Genomic DNA, 24,164 nt, shown 5'->3' with positions numbered 1-24,164 from the left:
AGGCCTAGGTGTAGGCCTAGGCTTTTTTCCACCAGGATACAATGGTGGAACATGAGAGAATACATACGCAAATAAATTTTAAAAACAAGCAAACAAGCATAAAAACATACAAGCACACCGACACAGATATAGACACATTTAACATTAAAATATTACCACTGCCAAGTAGAAGTATTATATAAGGTAACTGGCTACCTATAAACAAACTTTTATTACTTACCTCTACCCCAGATTTTTTTGATGATATCTGTGTTATGCTGTCTTCAAATTTATTTGCCTTGTCAAGTTGGGCTTTAAGTTGTTCAGCTAATTCCTTCAAATAGAAAGACAAGAAAAACAGGTGTGATAACATAGTTTCTTCATTTGTAGAATATTTCAAATTCACTTAACAACAGGGAAAACAGCATAGCAAACATCCAAGTAGCTCTCACCTAAATCTAGTTACCAACTCACAGCCTAGTATGTTACTTTTTAATGAACTCTTCTGGGTAACAAAATTCTCAAATACCTGTAGAAATTGTTTATGCTTTGAAGGTAAATAATTACAAGGACATATATTTTAGGGAAGATAGGGAAATGAAAGAAATACATAACCTTAAGAATGGCATTTTTATAATTCCTTAGATATTATAAACTTCCAATACTCAGAATTTCAGTTATTTGTAAAAAGAAAGCCATCGCAAGATTTAAAATATTACCTTCTTTATTGTTAAGGAATTTAGATTAAAATTCTGAATGTATTTCATTTTAACCCTAGGAAATCTATAAAAATTTATATTACAAAACTGACATATAAAGCAATAAATCACAATGAAATAAATAAACAGAATTATATGACAAGCAAAGACAGCATTCTCCACTGCAGTAGTTCCATGAACACAGAACACTTCTTTTAACATGTTAACCTCTTAACTTGGTGATCTCTCTTTCACTATTTTAACTAATTTCATTGTGCTTTCAAAACTCATATGTTATTTTCTTGCTGTTGTTGGTGGTGGTCTGTCTTGCTTACTAATTTCTGGGTTGAGCTTAAGTTCAGTGTTACCAGATTGCAGCAAATATGACTTTTATTACAGATATAAACTAATAAAAACAGAAGTTATCATGTTTGGCTACTTTTTGTTCTACTAAAGAGTGTCATACGGATGGTACACCAAAACAGAACACTACTTAAGATCACTTATATTTGGATTTGAGATGCGTACATACATATGACCACGAGGGAATCAATTTTGTCAAGACATGGAAAGCTGCCTGACTTTGTTATTCTGCCATGTCCAATGTAACAGTATTTGTATAATATAAATGTGACAATATAATAAATAGATAGGTGCCACTCTTACCAAATAATTCTGATTTCTATTCAATTGTGAGTTAAGTAAGTTTCAAATCACAACATTATTATGGGAATAAAGTGAGCTAATCTACACAGAGCATTTAACACATTGTCAGGCACAAATATGTTGCCTTAAGATTTGAAAAAATGAGTTAACCATCCTTTTTATTAGCTCATTTTTGAAGTTCCTAAGTAAGGGAATTTAAGAAAGTAATACACATTCTTAACAAAATATGACTAAAAAAGGGAAAGAAGATAGTGACATCTTTATCTCCCTCAAATACGCTCAATAAGTTATAAATACAATAATAAAGCAAATATCCAAGTTAAAAAGAAAATTAAAAAGCATTTAGTTCCCTAGAATCTTAAATTTCAGAAATTTGACAAATTACATAACTTACTTAGAAGTAGACAGCACTGTTCTTAGAAGTGTTCAAGAATTTCTTCAAAGAATCAATAAGCAGCAGTTATTTTCAAAGAGTGCTACATCCACATAGCTAAGGAACTTCCAAAATTACTTGTAAGAAGTTAAATATTTAGCAAATATTCTCCAAAAGAACAACATATAAGTCTTACCATATTTCCCATCATCTCTGCCTTGATAATCTTGGCTCCCAACTTGTTCTTCTCATCAACACTCAAGATGTGGATAGAGTCATCCACTGGACTACTCCTGTTTGAACAGGACAGATTAAGAGCACATGAAATACAGGTACATATTAACAAGAAGTAAGTTGTTGCAAGTAACATCACCAATATTCAAATGTTACTTTAATTGACCTTAACAAAGCATTCAGCACAAATAGATCATATTCTAGTATATTAAATAAATAAATAAATAACCCTCAGTGCTCCACCATAAATCAGTACTTAAAGATTCTATGTTACAATGTCATGATGGCCTATGGCAGTTATAATATCTGACCAAAGATCCAGTAGCAATGAGAAAAATAATATGTCAGCTATTCTTCATTACTTAATATTCCCATACTCATTCTAAAAAAGAAAGAAACAAACAAAAAATTAAAACTCTAGAATCAGGCCATAACTCTACACAGCTAGGGAAACTCTTCTCATTCAATGTGATAAATTACTGATAATCTAAGAAACTATAATCAGGAAATTACATTTAACTGCATTTAAAGAATAAAAACAGTGATCATGTGCTCTTGCAAAGTCAACCCAGAATTAGACAACATAAACTAATTTACAACTAATATCACGTGTGAAACCTATACTATGGAAGCCTCACAAAAGAAAAGAGAAATTTCCAGCCAAGGTCAGATTCCTGGCATATACGAAGTTGTCCCAACTTACTGCCTTAAGAAAGATTTGAGACTACAGTGCAGGGAGGGTGAACCCAGGGAGAGCATGAAGGACTCCTTAATGGGAGAGACATAGCTAAGAGTCCAAGGCAGCTAGAGAGGGGAGAGCTACACAGTGAAAGGATCCCAGAGAAGTGCAGAGAGTTCCCGTTGAGTATTCAGCAAGACACTACCTGGAGTCAGGGAAAGAACTATCCCAAAGGGTTAAAGGAAGAGATATTCAGCATGCCTGGTCCTACAAGTCAAACTAGGAAAATTCATAATTCTGAAAGCACTGGGTAGAATATTAAGGGTCTTGTTTCATTAGTGGGAAATAAGTCCTAGACTAAATGTTGCTCTCAGCCCACCTAACAAATATTAAAAGCAGGAGTCAAAAGGACCAAACAGTCTCCAATTAAGTTAACTGGGTCCCAAAATAAAGCTCAAGAATACTTACAGCAATGCAAAAATATCCAGCACTCACAAAGTAAAATTCATAATATCTAGTATCCAATTAAAGATTATCAGACATGCAAAGATGTAGAAAAGTAAAACACATAATTAGGAGAAAAAGCTATCAATCAAACCAAGAACTGACACAGATATAAGAAACAGCATACAAGGGCATTAAAAGTTATTATTATAAATTTATTCCATATGTTCAAAAAGTTAGAGACAACTAAGATATAAAATAGGTAAGAATTTAGTTTCTACAAGTGAAAATTACAATGTCTGAGATAAAAAAAATACACTGAAAAGGATTACTGTAAGATTAGACTGCAAAAGAAAAAATCAGTTAACTTGAAGCATTAGAAACTATGCAAAATGAAACACACAGAGAAAAAGAATTTTAAAAATGGAAAAGAACAACCGAGAGCTATGGAACAACCTTAAATACCCTACTATTCATGCTATTGGAGTCCCTGAAAGAAATGAGAGACAGAAGAAACAAAGGCCAAATTTTACCAAATATGTTGAAAACTAAAAAACTTTCATATCCAAGAAGCTCACAGAATCCCAAGTACAAAAACAAGACAGGGCTTCCCTGGTGGCGCAGTGGTTGAGAGTCCGCCTGCCGATGCAGGGGACACGGGTTCGTGCCCTGGTCCGGGAAGATCCCACATGCCGCGGAGTGGCTGGGCCCGTGAACCATGGCCACTGAGCCTGTGTGTCTGGAGCCTGTGCTCCGCAATGAGAGAGGCCACAACAGTGAGAGGCCCGCATACCGCAAAAACAAACAAACCAAAAAAAAAAAAAACAAGACAAACAAAAAAACTACCTGAAAAGAAACCACAGCAAGGCACTTCATAATCAAATTGCTCAAAACTAGTGATAAAGAGAACATTTCAGAGCAGCCACAGGAGGAAAAAAAAGACAGTAATGCACATAGAAACAAAGGAAAGTATGACAGCAGATTGCTCATCAGAAAAAATGTAAGCAAGAAAAGAGTAGCAATATCTTTAAAGTACTTTAAAATGCCAACCTAGAATTCTATATCAAGTGAAAATATCTTTAAAAGAAAAGTGAAATGAAGAGTTTTTCAGACATACAAAGCTGAAAGAATATTAAAGAAAAGCCTTCAGGCAGAAAAAAAATTATACCAGACTGAAACATGGATAAACCCAAAGGAAGGAAGAGCAACAGAAATGATGACTACAAGGGTAAATATTTAATACTTAAATATTTAAAAGGTCACAGACCCAAGAAATGGCCAAGTGCTACGTACAGTTGCCAAATAAAACACATGACACTCAGTTAAATTTGAATTTCAGGTAAAAAAAATATATATTTTTTTAGTTTAAGTATGTCCAAACATTTTTATTTGCTAAATCTGGCAACCCCAGTTACATAGCACTGTGCAAGTCACAATCTCAGTTGCCTCAGTCTCTGCATCTGGAAAATGCCCAGGTCAGTCTATAATTTCTCATAGTTATAAAATCAGTTCTATGATTTTTTCCTAGTTCTAAAATTCATTGGTTCTAAAGCTCCCTAAAATTCTGGCATTTTATAAAGAATTCAACATATACCCAGGATAATGTTCAGACAAATTAACAGCTTCTAATAATCCTTCACTGAATCTTTCCACTCCCTGAAAACAGGCATTCTTCAAGGTCCCACACTTGGTTTCTCACTTTATACCACTCTACATGCTCAGGAATTCTTTTTTGTTTACATATATGTGGAATATTCCTAGACTGTCCTTTCCCTCTCCAGCCAATCATGGAATTCATGGAAAGCCTCAAAACATCTGTAACATCAAAATTAACACAGCTAACAAAGAATACTGTCTTCAGACCAAAACATAAAGCTTTCAATGAGTTCCTGTATTACAGTATATCTATCAGAAGCTTACAACATATAAACATGAAGCAATTATAGAACCAGAAGGAATATTAACAATGTAAGATTGCTTACATATTCTGCTTAGCTGCAGTCACAGAAGTAAAAACCTACAGATCACCCAAATGTTAAGCCAACCCTAATGATATCAGGAAATAAGAGCCTCATCCCACTAGCAACTGGTGACTGGAAACAGTCTACCTTCCAGACTACCTGGAGTGAAGCCTGGACAATTATATATGTATACAGCCTTAGACATTCTCTAATCCCTACCATGTTTATCCGGTCAATACAACTGGATTTCTCCTTTCGCTTCCTGGGAACAAAGCCCTGACGTGAACCAGAGCCCATGTGACTGGGCCTCCCATCATTCAGTCCAGATTTTGCCAGCTTCCCTGCCTCCCTCCTACTGAAAGCTACACACTGTGCTCTATAATCCACAGCTTCAGATGGAGTCACTAACAAAAGTGATTTACCAGACTCATGACCCCAAACCACAATGCTTATACCTACTACTGCCACCAATGAATTCTATTATTTCCTAAAACCTCTTCCTTCAGTGTCCCATTCATTTGGTGGTATTTTAAAACATATTTTAATGATCATTCAAGTATAAGTTAGTTATTATCCTTTGGATACTCATTTTCTATTTATGGCTATTTCAAATAGTGCCAGCCCTATGGCTAAAGCAAGTTTTCCTAGGTTTGATCCCATTCAACCTGGGTTTCCTGATCGACTGACTCAGCCCTATATGTAAGTGCTACAGGTACAAGAATAATAAAACCAATAAGTGCTGCCTATTTTCCTAATCATTATGGGTACAACCACTATCCTATCTATATTTTGCTTTCAGAACTCTAACATTAGGGGACTTCCCTGATGGTCCAGTGGGTAAGACTCTGTGCTCCCACTGCAGGGGATCTGGGTTCGATCCCTGGTCAGGGAACTAGATCCTGCATGCATGCCTCAACTAAGGAGTCCTTATGCCGCAACTAAAGATCCCACATGTCACAACTAAGACCCAGCGCAGCCTAAATAAATAATTTTTTTTAAAGATATGTGTATTAAAAAAAAACCTCTAACATTAGCTTTAAAACCTGACAACTATCAAAGTGGATTTCTTTCTCTGCAAAACCACCACCAAAATTCATGCTTCCCTCTGCAGGATATTTCACATATCTTTTCCACTTTATATTTGGGCTATGGCAGCATATTTTCCTTCAGTCTCCCAGACCTCCAGTAGGCATGCAATATTTACAATTATGATTATACTTTAAAATGCAGCAATTTCCTTTGGAAGTAATATGGCAGTACTAACAAAATCTACCAAAATATTTCTTGTGGCATATCCATTTAAAAGAATTACTAAACTCATTTAGTTTTTTAGATTGCAAAAAAGCAATAAATTTTGAGGGACTATATAGCTACTGAATTCATCTTCCAGCTCTTTTTGTTAAATATACTGTGAAATGAAATACAATTCACAAAACGGAACTACTGAATTGTTAAAAGTACATATCCTATCTCTTCCATTGAATTTAAGAAATAGAAAATCATAACTCATATCTAATTAGTAACTGATGCTCTAAAAATACAGTTCAGTTCCCTGAATCCTCTGGACCTTAATATTCATTTATCAGTTTAAAAAATAAATGAAAAAATACCCAGCAAGCGAAGACTTTGTATCCTGTAGGTGTTCTTTTTTCAGAGAGTCCTCTCTCAAGCTTTCACCCTGTGATTTTTCTCTCACGTCTTCTGAAACTTGTCCACGGTCAACACTGTGACTGGTTTCTAATGGTTTTCGATTTGAATGTTTCCTGTCTCCTTCTCTCTCATCAGATCGACTCCACCATGATAAACTTTCCTCACTGTTCTCTGTGGATTTTTGAAAACCACAATGTACAGAATCCTGAGAGACCAGTGCTGAAGATGAACTAGATGGTTCAAAATTTCTGTCCTTGCTATGAAATGACAGTTCTGCATCAGAGGGTCTTAAGAATTTAGGTCTCAAATTTATATGAGAAGAAAACTCTTGATTTTGTTTTGGACTCAATTCTCTTCTACATGCTTCTAAAGACCCAGATCTACTATCTTTTTCATCACCACTAAACTTATCTTTATTGATATTCTTTGCAATATCTGTTGTATTATATCTATCTCTTGAACTTTTATTATATTTTACCAAGTCTGATTTTCTACTTTCCTGACTACTTTGTGCTCTCTCTGAGTATGCTGGTTTCCTCCACCGTTCTCGTCTACAGTCTTCTTTCATAAACGCAGTTTTCTCAGCTTCTTTTAATTTCAACTGGAAGATTTCCATTGACTAGAAAGGAGGAAAAATTAAACAAGATATTTAAAATTAAAAATGGCTCAATGACTTGTACCCCACATGCCACTGTGTCACGATACACTGTCATGTAGCACAACGAAAGAAAAACTCAACAAAGGGTAATAAAAGACCCATACAGTCATCCTACCTGACATGGCCTGAAATATGTCCCCGCCAAATTTATATGTTGAACCCCTAATCCCTAGTACCTCAGAATATGACCACATTTGTAGACAGGATCTTTAAAGCAGTGATTAAGTTACAATGAGGTCATTGGGTTAGGCCCTAATCCAGTATGACTGATGTCCTTGTAAGAAGAAGAAATTTGGACACACAAAGAGACATGAGGAATGTGCACACACAGAGAAAAGTTCATGTGAGGACAGAGCAAGAAGGCAGTCATTTATGAATCAAGAAGAGAAGCCTCAGATGAAACCAAACCCTCTAACATCTTGATCTTGGACTTCCATTCTCCTGAGCTGTAAGAAAAATTTCTGTTGTTTAAGCCACCCAGCCTGTGGAGCTGTGTTTTGGCAGCCCTAGCAAGGAAACACACTACCATAAAATGAATACTTAAAAAAATATGAATAACCAATGAAAAATTACCAAATAATGAAAAAATCCTGGGAGCTCAAAAGGAGCCCTTTGACCAAATGACCAGCACTAAAACAAAATGTAATTCAGAAAACAATAAAAACATAATTAAAAAATAATAATAATTCCTACGGGGCTTCCCTGATGGCGCAGTGGTTGAGAGTCTGCCTGTCGATGCAGGGGACACGGGTTTGTGCCCCGGTCCAGGAAGATCCCACATGCCGCGGAGTGGCTGGGCCCGTGAGCCATGGCCGCTGAGCATGCGCGTCCGGAGCCTATGCTCCGCAACGGGAGAGGCCACAACAGTGAGAGGCCCGTGTACCGCAAAAAATAATAATAATAATAATTCCTACAGTCAGTGACAGTCAAGATGTTACTAAAATACTAAAACAAAATAGATTCTCATAAAAAAGAGCAGTTCAAGAATAATAAAGACTTATAATTAAACTATGTTCAAAACTATGCATGTAGTGAGTAGAAGAATAGAAAGTGTTGAATCCAAATTTGTGAATTCAACACTAGCCTGGGAATTTGCTATACTTAGGAAAAAATGGTAAATTGATTTAAGTTACAGGGAGAAGACACATGAACAATTAATTCTACAGAATCTAATATGCATATGCTAGTACTTTCAGAAAGAAAAAAGCAAAGATAATAGGAGCATTAACAAAAAAAAGAGAGAAAATTTCCTCAGCTAACTTTCTAGATCCAAAGGGCTCACCCAACAGCCTTAGGGGAGGAGAGAAAGTGAAGCATACAAAGACTCATACATAAAAAATCCTAATTCCTGAGTCTCAAAATTCATTCAGAAAAAAAATTCTTCACAAAGATTGGATCAGGGGAGAAGGGAGTGTGAACATGTAAACAAACGTGAGTTAGGTAAATAACACATTGCCTACAAAGGAAAGAAAGTCAGACTGCTATCAACTATTTGCTTACAATACTAAATGCTAGAAGATAATGGAATAAAGATCAAATTTTGATAAAAAATTATAAGGCAATAGTAATTCTATATACAGAATTCAATTCAGTCAAATTATCCTTCCTTGACATGGACAAAAGAAAGTCATTTTCCAAAATGAAAGGAATCAAAAAGTAAATCACTTACTAATTCTGGGGGGAAAATTACTCAGGATCATTAAGCCAAACCATAAATGAATTAGGGCAAAGATCTCTGAAAAAAGGAATGCATGCTATAAACCAAATAGCAATAGTCTAAATAATTGTTCTTGTAGTTGTGAAGAATATAACTGTCAAGAATCACATGCATATTTTTTAAATTTATAGTAAACTGTAATTAAAATTTCAAATTATTTCAATAAAATATGTGAGTTGAGATGGAAAGTTGTCATCTTAGTCTAGGCAGAGATAATCCATTATATTTCATTTTTTCAAATTATTTTAAAAATTCAGGTTTAACATGTTTCTTAAATTTAATGACAACATCAACAGAGTGAAACTGATGGCAGTGGGGGGGAATATTTTCATAATTTAAGCATTGCCTCATAGGCAACTTCTTTTTTTCTTGGTGATACATAAATTAATGATGTATCTACAATTAGTGGCTTCTTAGATTAAATAAAATATGGTAATAATAAAAACCAAAACAGCAGTTACCACAATTTATCCAATGCTTATTTTACTACATCTTTTGTATCATTTAAGTGGGCTCTACAAACAATGCCTAGGTTCAAATTTACTCATGAGCTACGTAATCTTGGTTATTTAAACTCTGTCTGCTTCAGTTTCCTCATTTACCAAACAAGAAAATAGTACAATTATGGGTATTAAATAAGTTTAATTATACATGAAGTATTTTAACAGTACCTGGCAGATAAAAAGCATTCAAATTATTATTAATGTTCACAACAATTCTATGATATTGATACTAATAGCTGTGTTTTTAAAATGAAAAATAAAAATGAAGCTAAGGTCACATAGCAAGAGTAACAAACACTGTATTGAAATTCAGGACTATCTGACTACAAAGCCAATGTTTTTAACTACTATGTCAAAATGCCTCACTCTGTGATTCCTAACTGTTCTAGAGCATTAAGAAATTACATAAGGGACTTCCCTGGTGGTCCAGTGGTTAAGACTTCACCTTCCAATGCAAGGGGTGAGGGTTCAATCCCTGGTTGGGGAGCTAGGATCCCACATGCCTCACGGCCAAAAAACCAAAACATAAAACAGAAGTAATACTGTAACAAATTCAATAAAGACTTTAAAAATGGTCCACATCAAAAAAAAATCTAAAAAACGAAGGTTTAAAAAAAAAGAACTTATATAGAAGTTCACAATTCAAAACATAAACTCATAATAACCCCTATAAAAACATAAGAAGGAAACTAAAGGCCATGTTATGTATAAATAAAGATATAAATTCAAAATAAAATATTAACAAATTTAATGTAGTGGTATATTAAAGGAAATGCCATAATCAAATAGGATTCAAAGAATGCAAGAATGGTCCAATGTTAGGAAATGTATTCAGGCAATTCATCTCATTAACAAAAGAAAAAAAAAAATCACAGTTATATCAAAGGATACCAAAAAAGTTATTTCATAAAATTTAGATACCCATTCCTAATTTAAAAGCAAAAGCAAATTAACAAAAAAACACTTTTGAATAAACTTTGAATGCAAAGATACTTTCTAAAGATGACAATCTTCATCTTAAATGCGAGAAGTTATCACTTAAACACAGAAAGAAAAGTGTTATTAATCAAAGTTCTGAAATTCTACTTCAAGAATACAAGAAAGTTGAAATATTGTAATACCGAGTAGCAAAAGCAAAAGTAATCACCATTTGCATATAAACTATATTCCCATATAACCCAATTAAAAAAAAACCCTATAGATTTAATGACAAGAGTTAAAAAAAAATGGGCAGACTAGCACCAGGCAAGTCAGAAAACATAAGAGAACAAAGATTCAGCATACAATTGAAAAAAATAAAAATATCTTAGGATACATGCATTAACAACTGAATGGAGAAATGTACTGAAGAGCATAAATAGAAATCTGAATTGACTGTGGTGACCTAAATGGGAAAGAAATCCGAAAAAGAGGGGATATATGTATAGGTATAGCTGATACACTTTGCTGTATAGTAGAATCTAATGCAACACTGTAAAACAACCCTACTCCAATAAAAATTTTAAAAAATTTTGAATTGAGAAATAATCAGTATTTTAGGATGAGATTACTCAACATTACAAAGATATTAATTGTCTTTGATTTATCTATACATTTAATTAAATTTAAATCAAAATTCCAAAATGAGTTGTAAATTTATAATGTATTTTGGAAAACTGTTTCTTTTGAGCTTGAACTTGACAAAATTGATTCTAAATTTAACAACAAAAAAAAGCACACATAAGAATGTAAAGTTACTTTTTAGTGACTAATAAAAGGAGACTTACCCTGTCACATAGTAGGTGTTCACTAATTATTTGCTATCTGCATGAGTTACTGAAAACTACAGTAATTAAAATAGTATGACACTAATTCCAGGAAACAACAAAAAAATCAATAAAATAGATTTGAGAGTAAAGAAATAGACTGATTTTATAAAAAATGATGTAATATATAATAAATGTATCATTTCTAATTAGTGGGAAAAAATAATTCATTCAATATATTATAAATGACTATCTAAAGACTTAAGGAAAGTTAAATGCTTACTTTAAACTATACACAAATATGTATTTCAAAAATATTAAAGCTATCCATAAAAATAAAACTGAACAAGTTCTCAAAGGACATATAGGTGTGCATTTTTATGATCTTGGGGGTGGAGAAGGCCTGTCAATGAATTATACCAATAACATTAAGTCATAAAAGAAAAACCTGATAGGTTTTGTTCGTAAAAATATTTAAAATATATTCATAGCAAATATAAACAAAGTAAAAAATGAACATGAAACTAACAGGAAGAAATTTGAACAGACTTATTAAAAGGTCTTAAATTAATATCCCAAAATGGGTAAATACCATCAATAATCAATCAAATGGCCAAAAATATATGAAAAAATATCCCACTTTGCTAGTAAACAAATGTATAAAAATAAAAGCAAAGAAAAAGTCTGCTTACCAATCACAGTAGCACAGAGTATAAAGAATGATAGTACTACTATTGAAAACCATGTAACAAAAGTCATTTTACTGACAGTATAATTTCTTCAATATTTCTGTACAGAAATTTTGCAATACATATCTCACTTTAAGTGTCTATATCCTCTAAATTGACAATTTCCCTTTTAGCAATTCATGTAAGAAAATATCCAGGTAAGTATGAAAAATGCATTGGAAAAGATGATCAGCACAGTGTTGTTTAACAGCAGAGAAAATAAAAATATATAAATGTCCCTCCACTGACAATTAAATAAATAATGGTAAAATCATATAAATATATATATGTAAATATTAAGAGGTCATTAAAATATATACATTTACTGGCAACCAACTATGTCTGTTTGTGTAAGTGAAAGAATCAGGATGTATTCTATGAGCCTACTGGTTTTTTTTTGTTTTTTTTTGCGGTACGCGGGCCTCTCACTGTTGTGGCCTCTCCTGTTGCGGAGCACAAGCTCCGGACGCGCAGGCCCAGCGGCCATGGCTCACGAGCCCAGCCGCTCCGCGGCATGTGGGATCCTCCCAGACCGGGACACGAACCCGTGTCCCCTGCATTGGCAGGTGGACTCTCAACCACTGCGCCACCAGGGAAGCCCGAGCCTACTTTTATAAAACTGTTTATTTTAAAAGTATATAATAACCAGAAAAAAAATCTAAAAAAAAATCAAAATATTAACAAAGATTCTCTTAAAACAAAGGATAATTTTTCTCTCTCACTTTCTTTGTTTGCCTACTCCTTCCTAAGCCTTCTTTCTTCTGAAATTAAAAAAGAAAAACAGGATATCAATAGCTACTGAAACAGAAAGATTATTCACCCATGGTAAATGGGGGAGCTGGTTCTAAAATATACTGCTGCATGATTCCATTGTTTTGTACATACACATACACACACACACACACACACACACACACGGTAATCATGTCATGATGTATGTAAGTGAAATCATTATGCTGCATATCTTAAGCTTATATAGTGTTGTTATGTCAAGTATATGTCAAGTATGTCAAGTATATTTCATAAAACTGGAAGAAAAAATAAATATCACTTTTTAAAAGCACACTCTCTAAACAACAACAAAAAAACTGTTACAATCTGAAACTCCGGAATACAACAAAAACTCTGAAATAAAATAAAATCTCTGATATATACAAAATTTTTAACAGTGGTTATGTCCAGAGGTATACTATGGAGGCTTTCCTATATTATTTAAATTTCCTCACAAGAAGAAAACGTTGCTTTTACATTAAACACATGCATACTTAAATTTTACATACTTAAGTTTTATATTCATTTAGTTTTATATTCAAATATGCTACATAGGTTTACATAAAAATGAAAAGGAAAAAATGGCTATAGCAATATACACATTTGAAATTTAGTATCAAGTCAATTCAAAAGTGTTTCCTGGCACAAAACACTGACAAAGTTAATTTCTCATATAACTCTGAAAATAATATGTATCTCCTTAATACTTACCCCATATCTTTCAGCTACAATGTCTTCTAAATTTCTATTTTGTTTCTCAGCTTGTTCCTTCATTCTTTGGTAAGACTTCCTTAGCCAGCTTAAACCACCATCTTCTACTACTGAAATTAAATTCCAATATTAAATGTCAGTTATACTTTTCACATGGTTATGACAGAATACTTATTGCTACTACAATGATTTCTAACTATAAAATTACATATTATTCCTTGAATATATAAAAATCATAAATACATTTAAAATTCAACATATACTTGAGTGCCTATATATGCAAGGTGCAGTTCTACAATTATAAGAAAGGAAAAAATAAAACTACCCTCAAAAACACTGCCATCTAAGAGAATGAGGATAAAAAGACATAAATAATTATAACAAAGATAATATTTGATAAATATTATAAACAGCTAAAAAGTTATATAAAAATGAAAAAAAAGGAACGATTGCCTCTAAATGTGAGGTCAGGGAAAATTTCACAAACCAGGCTGAAAAAATGAGTTGGATTTCTATAATAAAAGATAAGAGTAGGAAGGGCATTCCTAGAAATAAATAAGGAATAAAGGTACACACATGGGGTAGAAAAGCTGTTTCAGATACAACACAAAGAACAAATAAGGAGCTGAGAGCAGTCAAGAGGGTGGAATAGGAGGACCTGGGGTTCACTTCTCCCCACAAGTACATCGAGAATATATCTACAAGTGGAACAATTTGCATAGGGCACCTGCTGAACACTAGCACAGGATCCTGGACACCTAAAAGGACAAGAGAAGATCCCTGTGTAACCAGGTAGGATGAAGGACAGAAAGGGAAGAAAAGGAAAAGAGGAAACGGGATGGAATCCACACTCCTGGGGAGGAGCTGAAGGAGAGGAGAGATTACCAAACCCAGGGAGGCCCCTTTACCAGTGGCAAAATATGCTGAAAGGGGTCGATTCAGGGGCTATTGTAAGAAAGGGCAGTGGCTGATCTGTGGCAGTCAGAAGAAAACAAGACTTCCATGGACAGTCTGTACCACAGCCCTGCACACCTCAGCCTGAGATGGGTGTCTGCCAACGTGGGCAGGGGCTGGGTGCTGACGCGAGATGTTAGGAGAGCAGACCCAGGGAGAGGACTGCTGTTGGCTGTGTGGATACGGCCTGAAGGGACGGGAGTGAGGAGCTCTGCAGCTGGGAATGCTCCTGGAAGAAGTAGGACTGCCTTAGAAGCAAGGCGCCATTGTTGAGTGGCACACAAGGGGCGGGGCCCCCATCGCAGCCTCTCTCCCCACATGCCAGCCCTGGCCTCCATGGCCACTGGGAGGGATTCCCAACAGAGTGCCCACGCCCCAGTCATTGCAACCTTGTCCCCCTCACACCTGAGCAAGTGCACATGCCCCAGTCATAGGCACCTTATTCCCTCCTGCCTGAGTAAGCATGCATGCCCCAATCGATCACCACCTGTGGCCAATCCCACCTAAGCGAGTAAGAGTCTCCCACTCAGTTGCTGCCTTTGCCCCCACTCGCCTGGGTGGAGAGCAGATGCTTGAGGTTAGCCCACACACCGAGATGGGACAGAAACCAAAACTGAGCCCCCATGGCTGTACGACTAAGGAAGAGGAATTAAAATCTCTCCGTGCAGCTGCACAAGCCACAGATTTAACCCCCATGATCAGCCTGGTATATCCAACACCTGCAGAACAACTGAAGAGATGAGTGCTTCCAGAACTGAGATGGGTCTAGCTTTGGCAGCTGTGGACTTTGGGAACATGTGCACATGGGAGTTGGGGCAGGTCAGAATCTGTGTTGCAACCACACTGCCCACAGCAGGTCCAGAAACTTACCTGAAAGGTCTTTGAGGGCCTCCTGGGGAGGTGGAGGTTGGAAATGGCTCACCATGGGGGCAAAGACACTGATAGCAGAGCCCCCAGGGATTATTTTGTTCTGTTTTGTTTTGCTGTTTTAATTAATTCATTTAAAATTTTAAACGTATTTTTTATTGGTCTATTGGGTTTTTTTGTTTGTTTTGTCATTTTTGTTTCTTTTTGTCTTCTTTTTTTCTTTTCTGTTTTGGAGCTTTTTTTCTTTTTCTGTTTGTTTCACTTTGTTTTCTTGTCATTTTTGTGTGTTTATTTTTTGTAGTCTTTGCTTTTTGTGTTGTTTTTCTTTTGTTTTTGTTAGTTATGTTTCTATTGTTTGTTTTCATTTTGAGGTATTTTTGTTTGGTTGGTGGTTGTCTACTTTATTATTTGTGGGGTTTTTTGGGATCTTTTTGGTTTTGTTTGCTTCTTTTTAGTTTTCTGTTTCTCTTGGTTTTTGTCTCTTTTCTGGGTTTTTTTGTTGTTTTTTGTTTGTTTGTTTTTGGCCACACCACGTGGCTTGCAAGTTCTTCCTTGGTTCCCCAGCCAGGGGTTGAAACTGAGCCCTGTGGTGGAAGCATGAAGTCCTGGCCACTGGACCTCCAGAGAATTCCTGGCCCCAGAGAATATTAATCAGTGTGAGCTCTCCCAGAGGTTCTCATCTCAGCAGCAAGACCTGGCTCCCCACAACAGCCTGCAAGCTTCAGTGCTGGATGTCTCAGGCCAAACTACCAGCAAGACAGGAACACAACCCCAACCATCAGCAGACAGGTTGCCAAAAGTCATCCTATGCTCGAGACACCCAAAATACAGCTCTTGCCACAGCCCTGCCCACCCAGCTCCAACCACCAGAGCACAGGCATCAGTCCCTCCAACCAGGAAGCCTACACAAGCCCCTGGACCAACATCACTCACAAGGGGGCAGACACCAGAAGCAAGAGGAACTACAACCCTGCAGCCTGCGGAAAGGTGACAATGAACATAGTAAGTTACACAAAATGAAAGAACAGAGGAATATGCTGCAGACAAAGGTGCAAGATAGAAACATACAAGATCAAATAAATGAAAAGGAACTAGGCAATCTACCCAAAAATAATTCAGAGTAATGATAGTAAAGATGATGCAAGATATCAGAAACAGAATAGAGGCACGGATCGAAAATATACAAGAAATGATTAACAAAAAACTAGAGGAACCTAAGAACAAACAGTGATGAACAATAATGAAATGAAACTACCCTAGAAGGAATCAGTAGCAGAATAATTGAAGTAGAAGAACAGGTAAGTGAGCTGTAAGACAGAATGGGGGAAATCACTGCAGTGGAACAGAATAAAACAAGAAATTAGGACAGTCTCAGAGACCTCTGGGACAACATTAAAGGAACCAATATTCGAATTATAGGGGTCCCAGAAAAAGAAGAGAAAGAGAAAGAGTCAGAAAATATTTGAAGGGATTGTAGTTGAAAAGTTCCCTAACATGGGAAAGGAAATAGTTGCCCAAGTCTAGGAAACACAGAGAGTCCCATACAGGATAAACCCAAGGAGAAACATGTTGAGACACATATGAATCAAACTAACAAAAATTAAATACAAAGAAAAAATATTAAAAGCAACAAGGGAAAAGCAACAAATAACATACAAGGGAATCCGCATAAGGTTATCAGCTGATATCTCAGCAGAAACTCTGCAAGCCAGAACGGAGTGGCAGGATAAATTTAAAGTAATAAAAGGGAAAAACCTACAACCAAGATTAATCTACCCAGCAAGGCTCCCATTCAGAATCAGCTGAGAAATCAAAAGCATTACAGACAAACAAAAGCTAAGAGGAAATTCAGCACCACCAAAATAGCTTTACAACAAATGCTAAATGAACTTCTCTAGGCAAGAAACACAGAGAAGAAAAAGACTTACAAAAACAAACTGAAAACAATTAAGAAAATAACAATAGCAACATACATATCAATAATTACCTTAAATGCAAATACATCAAATCCTCCAGCCAAAGGTACAGACTGGCTGAATGGATACAAAAACAAGACATGGATATATACTGTCTACAAGAGACCCACTTCAGCTCTAGGGACACATACAGACTGAAAGTGAGGGAATGGAAAAAATATATTCCATGCAAATGGAAATGAAGAGAAGGAGAGAGTAGCAATTCTCATCTCACACAAAATAAACTTTAAAATACAGACTGTTACAAGAGACAAGGAAGAACACTGGATAACGATCAAAGGATCAGTCCATGAAGAAGACATAACAATTGTAAATATATGCACCCTATATAGGAGCACCTCAACATAAGGCAAATGCTAACAGACATAAAAGGGGAAATTGACAGTAACACAATAATAGTGGAGGATATCAAGATCCCGCTGAAACCAATGGATACATCATCCAGACAGAAAGTTAAGGAAAACACAAGCCTTGAATGACACATTAGACCAGACACACTTAATTGATATTTATAGGACATTATATCCAAAAGCAGCAGAAAACATTTTCTTCTCAAGTGCACATGGAACATTCTTCACAATAGGTCACATCTTGGGTCACAAATCAAGCCTTGAAAATTTTAAGAAAACTGAAATCATATCAAGCGTCTTTTCTGACCACAACGCTATGAGATTAGAAATCAATTACAGGAAAAAAAAAACTGTAAAAAACACAAACACATGGAAGCTAAACAATATGTTATTAAATAATCAATGGATCACTGAAGAAATCAAAGAGGAAATCAAAAAATACCTAGAGACAAAGGACACCAAATACACGACACTGCAAAATGTATGGGACACAGCAAAAGCAGTTCTAAAAGGGAAGTTTATAGCAATACAAGCTTACCTCGAAAAACAAGAAAAATCTCAAGTAAACAACCTATCCTTACATCTAAAGCAACTACAGAAAGAAAAACAAACAAAACCCAAAGTTAGTAGAAGGACAGAAATCATAAAGATCAGAGAAGAATAAATGAAATAGACACAAAGAAAACAATAGTAAAGATCAATAAAACTAAAAGCTGGTTCTTTGAGAAGATAAACAAAATTGATAAACCTTCAGCCAGGCTCATCAAGAAAAAAAGGGAGAGGATTCAAATCAATAAAATTATAAATAAAAGAAACAGAAGTTACAATGGACACCACAGAAATAGAAAGGATCATAAGAAATTAGTACAGGCAACTCTACATCAATAAAATGGACAACGCAGAAGAAATGGACAAATTTGTAGAAAGACAGAAGCTTACAAGACTGAACCATGAAGAAATAGAAAATATGAACAAACCAATCACAAACACTGAAATTGAAACTGTGATTACAAATCTTCCAACAAAAGTCCAGGACCAGATGGTTTCACAGGCAAATTCTATCCAACATTTAGAGAAGAGATAACACCTACCATTCTGAAACTCTTCCCAAAAATTGCAGAGAAAGGAGCACTCCCAAACTCATTCTATGAGGCTACCATCACCCTGATACCAAAACCAGACAAAGATACCACAAAAAAAGAAAATTTATAGGTCAATATCACTAATGAACATAGACACAAAAATCCTCAACAAAATACTAGCAAATTGAATCCAACAGCACATTAAAAGGATAATACACTCTGATCAAGTGGGATTTATCCTAGGGTTGCAAGGATTCTTCAATATACACAAATCAAACAACGTGATACACCACATTAACAAACTAAAGAATAAAATCCATATGATCAACTCAATAGATGCAGAAAAAACTATAACAAAGATCAACACCCATTTATGACAAAAAAAAAAGAAAAAACTCCAGAAAGTGGGCTTAGAGGGAACTTACCTCAACATAAAAGAGACCATATACAACAAAAGCTACAGCTAACAATTAATCAATGGTGAAAAGCTGAAAGCATTTCCTCTAAGATCAGGAACAAAGCAAGGATGACCACTCCTGCTAATACAACTCAACATAGTTTTGGAAGTCCTAGACACAGCAATCAGAGAAGAAAAATAAATAAAAGGACTCCAAATTGGAAAAGAAGAAGTAAAACTGTCACTGTTTGCAGATGACATGACACTATGCATAGAAAATCCTAAAGATGCTATGAGAAAACTACTAGCACTCATAAATGAACCTGGTACAGTTGCTGTATACAAAATTAATACATAGAAATCTCTTGCATTCTTACACACTAACAACAAAAAATCAGAAAGAGAACTTAAGGAAACAACCCCATTTACCACTGCATCAAACTGAATAAAATACCTAGGAACACACCTACCTAAGGAAACAAAAGACTGCTACGCATACAACTATAAAATACTGATGACAAAAGTAAAAGATGACACAAACAGATGGAGAGATATGTTCTTGGACCGGAAGAATCAACACTGTGAAAATGACTATACTACTCAAAGCAATCTACACATTCAATGCAATCACTATCAAACTACCACTGGCATTTTTCACAGAAATAGAACAAAAAATTTCACAATTTGTATGGAAACAAAAGACCCTGCATAGCCAAAGCAATCTTGAGAAAGAAAAACGGATTTGGTGGAATCAGGCTTCTGGACTTCAGACTATACTACAAAGCTACAGTAATCAAGACAGTATGGTACTGGCACAAAAACAGAAATATAGATCAATGGAACAGGAGAGAAAGCCAGAGATAAACCCATGCAAATATGGTCACCTTATTTTTGATAAAGGAGGCAAGAGTATACAATGCAGAAAAACCAGCCTCTTCAATAAGTGGTGTTGGGAACACTGGACAGCTACATGTAAAAGAATGAAATTAGATCATCCCTAACACCATACACAAAAATAAACTACTCAAAATGAATTAAAGACCTAAATGTAAGGCCAGACATTATAAAACTCTTAGACAAAAACATAGGCAGAACACTCTGTGACATAAATCACAGCAAGATCCTTTTTGACTCCCCTCCTAGAGAAATGGAAATTTTAAAAAACTAAACAAATGGGACCTAATGAAACTTAAAACTTTTTGTACAGCAAAGGAAACCATAAACAAGATGAAAAGACAACCCTCAGAATGGGGGAAAATATTTTCAAATGAAGCAACTGACAAAGGATTAATCTCCAAAATTTACAAGGAGCTCATGCAGCTCAATATCTAAAAAACAAACAACCCAATCCAAAAATGGGCAGAAGACCTAAATAGACATTTCTCCAAAGAAGGACAGATTACCAACAAACACATTAAAGGATGCTCAACATTACTAATAATTAGAGAAATGCAGATCAAAACTACAATTAGGTATCACCTCAAACCAGTCAAGAATGGCCATCAGCAAAAAATCTACAAACAATAAATGCTGGAGAGGGTGTGGAGAAAAGGGACCCTCTTGCACTGTTGGTGGGAATGTAAATCGATACAGCCACTATGGAGAACAGTAGGAGGTTCCTTAAAAACTTAAAATAGAACTACCATATGACCCAGCAATCCCACTACTGGGCATATACCCTGAGAAAACCATAATTCAAAAAGAGACGCGTACCACAATGTTCACTGCAGCTCTATTTACAATAGCCAGGACATGGAAGCAACCTAAATGTCCATCAACAGATGAATGGACAAAGAAGAATTGGCACATATATACAATGGAATATTACTCAGCCATAAAAAGAAACGAAATTGAGCTATTTGTAGTGAAGTGGATGAACCTAGAGTCTGTCATACAGAGTGAAGTTAAGTCAGAAAAAGAAAAACAAATACCGTATGCTAACACATATATATGGAATCTAAAAACAAATGGTTCTGAAGAACCTAGGGCCAGGACAGGAATAAAGATGCAGACATAGAGAATGGACTTGAGGACACAGGGAGGCAGAAGGGTAAGCTGCAATGAAGTATAAGCAGCTTCTAGAGGGGTGGGATAGGGAGGTTGGGAGGGAGACGCAAGAGTGATGAGATGTGGGGATATATGTATATGTATAGCTGAATCACTTTGTTATAAAGCAGAAACTAACACACCATTGTAAAGCAATTATACTCAACAGAGCTGGAGGAATCAGGCTCCCTGACTTCAGACTATACTACAAACCTACGGTCATCAAGACACTATGGTACAGTACGGTACTGGTACAAAAACAGAAATATACATCAATGGAACAGCATAGAAAGCCCAGAGATAAACCCACACACCTCAGTCACCTTATCTTTGACAAAGGAGGCAAGAATATACAATGGAGAAAAGACAGTCTCTTCAATAAGTGGTGCTGGGAAAACTGGCCAGCTACATGCTAAAGAATGAAATTAGAGCACATTAGAAATTTCTAATTTCTAATGAAATTAGAAATTAGAGCACACCATACACAATAATAAACTCAAAATGGATTAAAAACTTAAATGTAAGGCCAGATACTATAAAACTGTTAGAGGAAAACATAGGGAGAACACTCTGTGACATAAACTACAGCAAGATCTTTTTCCATCCACCTCCTAGAATAATGAAAATAAAAACAAAAATAAACAAATGGGACCTAGTTAATTTATTAATTAAACTTCAAAGCTTTTGCACAGCAAAGGAAACCATAAAGAAGATGAAAAGACAACCCTCAGAATGGAAGAAAATATTTGCAAATGAAGCAACTGACAAGGGATTAATCTCCAAAGTTTACCTGCAGCTCAATATCAAAAAAGCAAACCAATCAAAAAGTGGGCAGAAGATCTAAATAGACATTTCTCCAAAGAAGACATACAGATGGCCAAAAAGCACATGATAAGATGCTCAACATCACTAATTATTAGAGAAATGCAAGTCAAAACTACAATAAGGTATCACCTCACGCAAGTCAGAATGGCCATCATCAATAAGGTCTACAAACAATAAGTGCTGGAGAGGGTGTGGAGAAAAGGGAATCCTCCTACACTGTTGGTGGGAATGCAAACTGGTACAGCCACTATGGAGAACAGTATGGAGGTTCCTCAAAAAAGTAAAAATAGCGCTACCATATAATCCAGCAGTCTCACTCCTGGGCATATATACGGAGAAAACCAGAATTCAAAAGGATGCATGCACCCCGATGATCACTGCAGCACTATTTACAATAGCCAGGACATGGAAGCACCTTAAATGTGCATCAACAGAGGAATGCATAAAGAAGATGTGGTGCATATATATACAACTAAATATTACACACCCATAAAAAAGAACAAAATAATGCCATTTGCAGCAACATGGATGGACCTCGAGATTCTCATACTTAGTGACTTAAGTCAGACAAAGAAAGACAAATATCATATGATATCATTTACATGTCAAATCTAAGAAAAGGCTACAAATGAACTTATCTACAAAACCAAAATAGAGATACAGAGGTAGAAAATAAACTTATGGTTACCGGTGGGTGAGGGTGGGGGAGGGATAAATTGGAAGATTGGGATTGACACATACACACTACTATATATAAAATAGGTAACTAATAAGGACCTCCTCTACTCAATACTGTGTAATAGCCTCTATGGGAAAACAATCTTAAAAAGAGCAGATATATGTATTTGTGTAACAGATTCACTGTGCTGTACACCTGAAACTAACACAACATTGTAAATCAATTATACCCCAATAAAAATTTTTTCAAAATAAATAAATGAAATAAAATATATTAATAGTTTTAAAAAAGAACAAATAAGGAAATTACAGATAATACAGAACTATCTGTATTATCATAGATAATAATGCAGATATTAACGCAGAACTATAACAATGAAACAAATTATTCTAGCTGTGATTACCAACTATGGAAATCTGAATGCCTCCAACAAACTTTATTAGGCTGCTTATATTTCCTTTTATATACATCACACTTTTCATTTGCATATAGGAAATCTAATAAATAAATCAAAACTGTTCCTGATTTTCCTTGTTCAAAAACAGAACTAGTTTAGATCACCCCAGCTCTATAACCCACAAAATACAGAGACCCCAAAAGACATGTATAAGAATCTTCATAGCAAGAAACCTGTAGTAATCCCAGCCTAGAATCAACCCAAATGTCCATCTTCAGTAAAATGAATATACATACATTATAGATTATGATATATATATTCCTAAAATAGACTACTACATAGCAATGAGAATAAATGACTATATACCCAACAACACAAGTGAATCTGAAAATGGGCACAAAAGTAGCAGGAAACAAAAGAGGGCATAGTATATGATTCCAGGCAAAGCAGAATTTTGGTTCCAGAACCCTCTGGCAAGAGCACAGTGACTCGAAGAGCCACAAAGCGAATCTTTGGGATGATAATAATGTTCTGTTTCTTAAACTGTACACTGATTGCACAGATGTTTTCACTTTGTAAAAATACAGTTGACCCTTGAACAGCAACATGTTTGAAGTATGTGGGTTTACTTACACTTGGATTTTTTCAATAGCAAATACTACAATATACACAACCTGCAGTTGGCTGGATCCATGGTTGGTTGAATCCACAAATACGGAGGGCCAACTAAAAGTCATATGCAGATTTTCAACTGCACAGAGGGTAGGTGCCCCTAACCCCCATGTTGTTCAACGGTCAACTGTAATCAGTCTGTATACTAAAGATTTGTGTACTTTTCTATATACGTGTTGAACGTAAATAAAAAGTTTACTTTAAAAAAACCAGATTTTTCAATTCTGAAATTAATTCTGTCCCTCAGACAAATCTCAAAAGTTTATCTTCACTAAGCTATCTCTTCTAAGATAACGGGTCTTACTTTATATGCCTAAAATATTGTGTACTTCAAATCCAGGTCTCTAGTTAACTCAATGATTCACTTTTCATTTAAGTTTATTTTGGTCTTTCTCTTTTTTT

At 35.4% G+C, this 24,164-nt stretch overlaps 1 protein-coding gene across 3 annotated transcripts in view; it reads right to left on the bottom strand.

Annotated features, from left to right (window-relative positions):
• CWF19L2 (CWF19 like cell cycle control factor 2) overlaps positions 1 to 24,164 on the bottom strand; it is a 193,507-nt gene that overhangs the window by 114,054 nt on the left and 55,289 nt on the right. For 2 of the 3 annotated variants that reach the window (XM_060160317.1, XM_060160320.1), the window contains 5 exons: positions 13,518 to 13,627; positions 12,758 to 12,796; positions 6,645 to 7,303; positions 1,913 to 2,009; positions 221 to 313 (listed from right to left, as the gene is read on the bottom strand). In XM_060160317.1, coding sequence (XP_060016300.1) covers positions 221 to 313; positions 1,913 to 2,009; positions 6,645 to 7,303; positions 12,758 to 12,796; positions 13,518 to 13,627 — 998 coding nt within the window. The remainder of the gene's footprint in view (positions 1 to 220; positions 314 to 1,912; positions 2,010 to 6,644; positions 7,304 to 12,757; positions 12,797 to 13,517; positions 13,628 to 24,164) is intronic. The other variant, XM_060160319.1, reaches the window with a different exon arrangement.

Source organism: Lagenorhynchus albirostris, chromosome 9, assembly GCF_949774975.1.
Source record: "Lagenorhynchus albirostris chromosome 9, mLagAlb1.1, whole genome shotgun sequence".
Lineage (NCBI taxonomy): Eukaryota > Metazoa > Chordata > Mammalia > Artiodactyla > Delphinidae > Lagenorhynchus > Lagenorhynchus albirostris.
The sequence above is the reverse complement of the archived record's forward strand: the minus strand, read 5'-3'. Positions and strand labels throughout refer to the sequence as shown.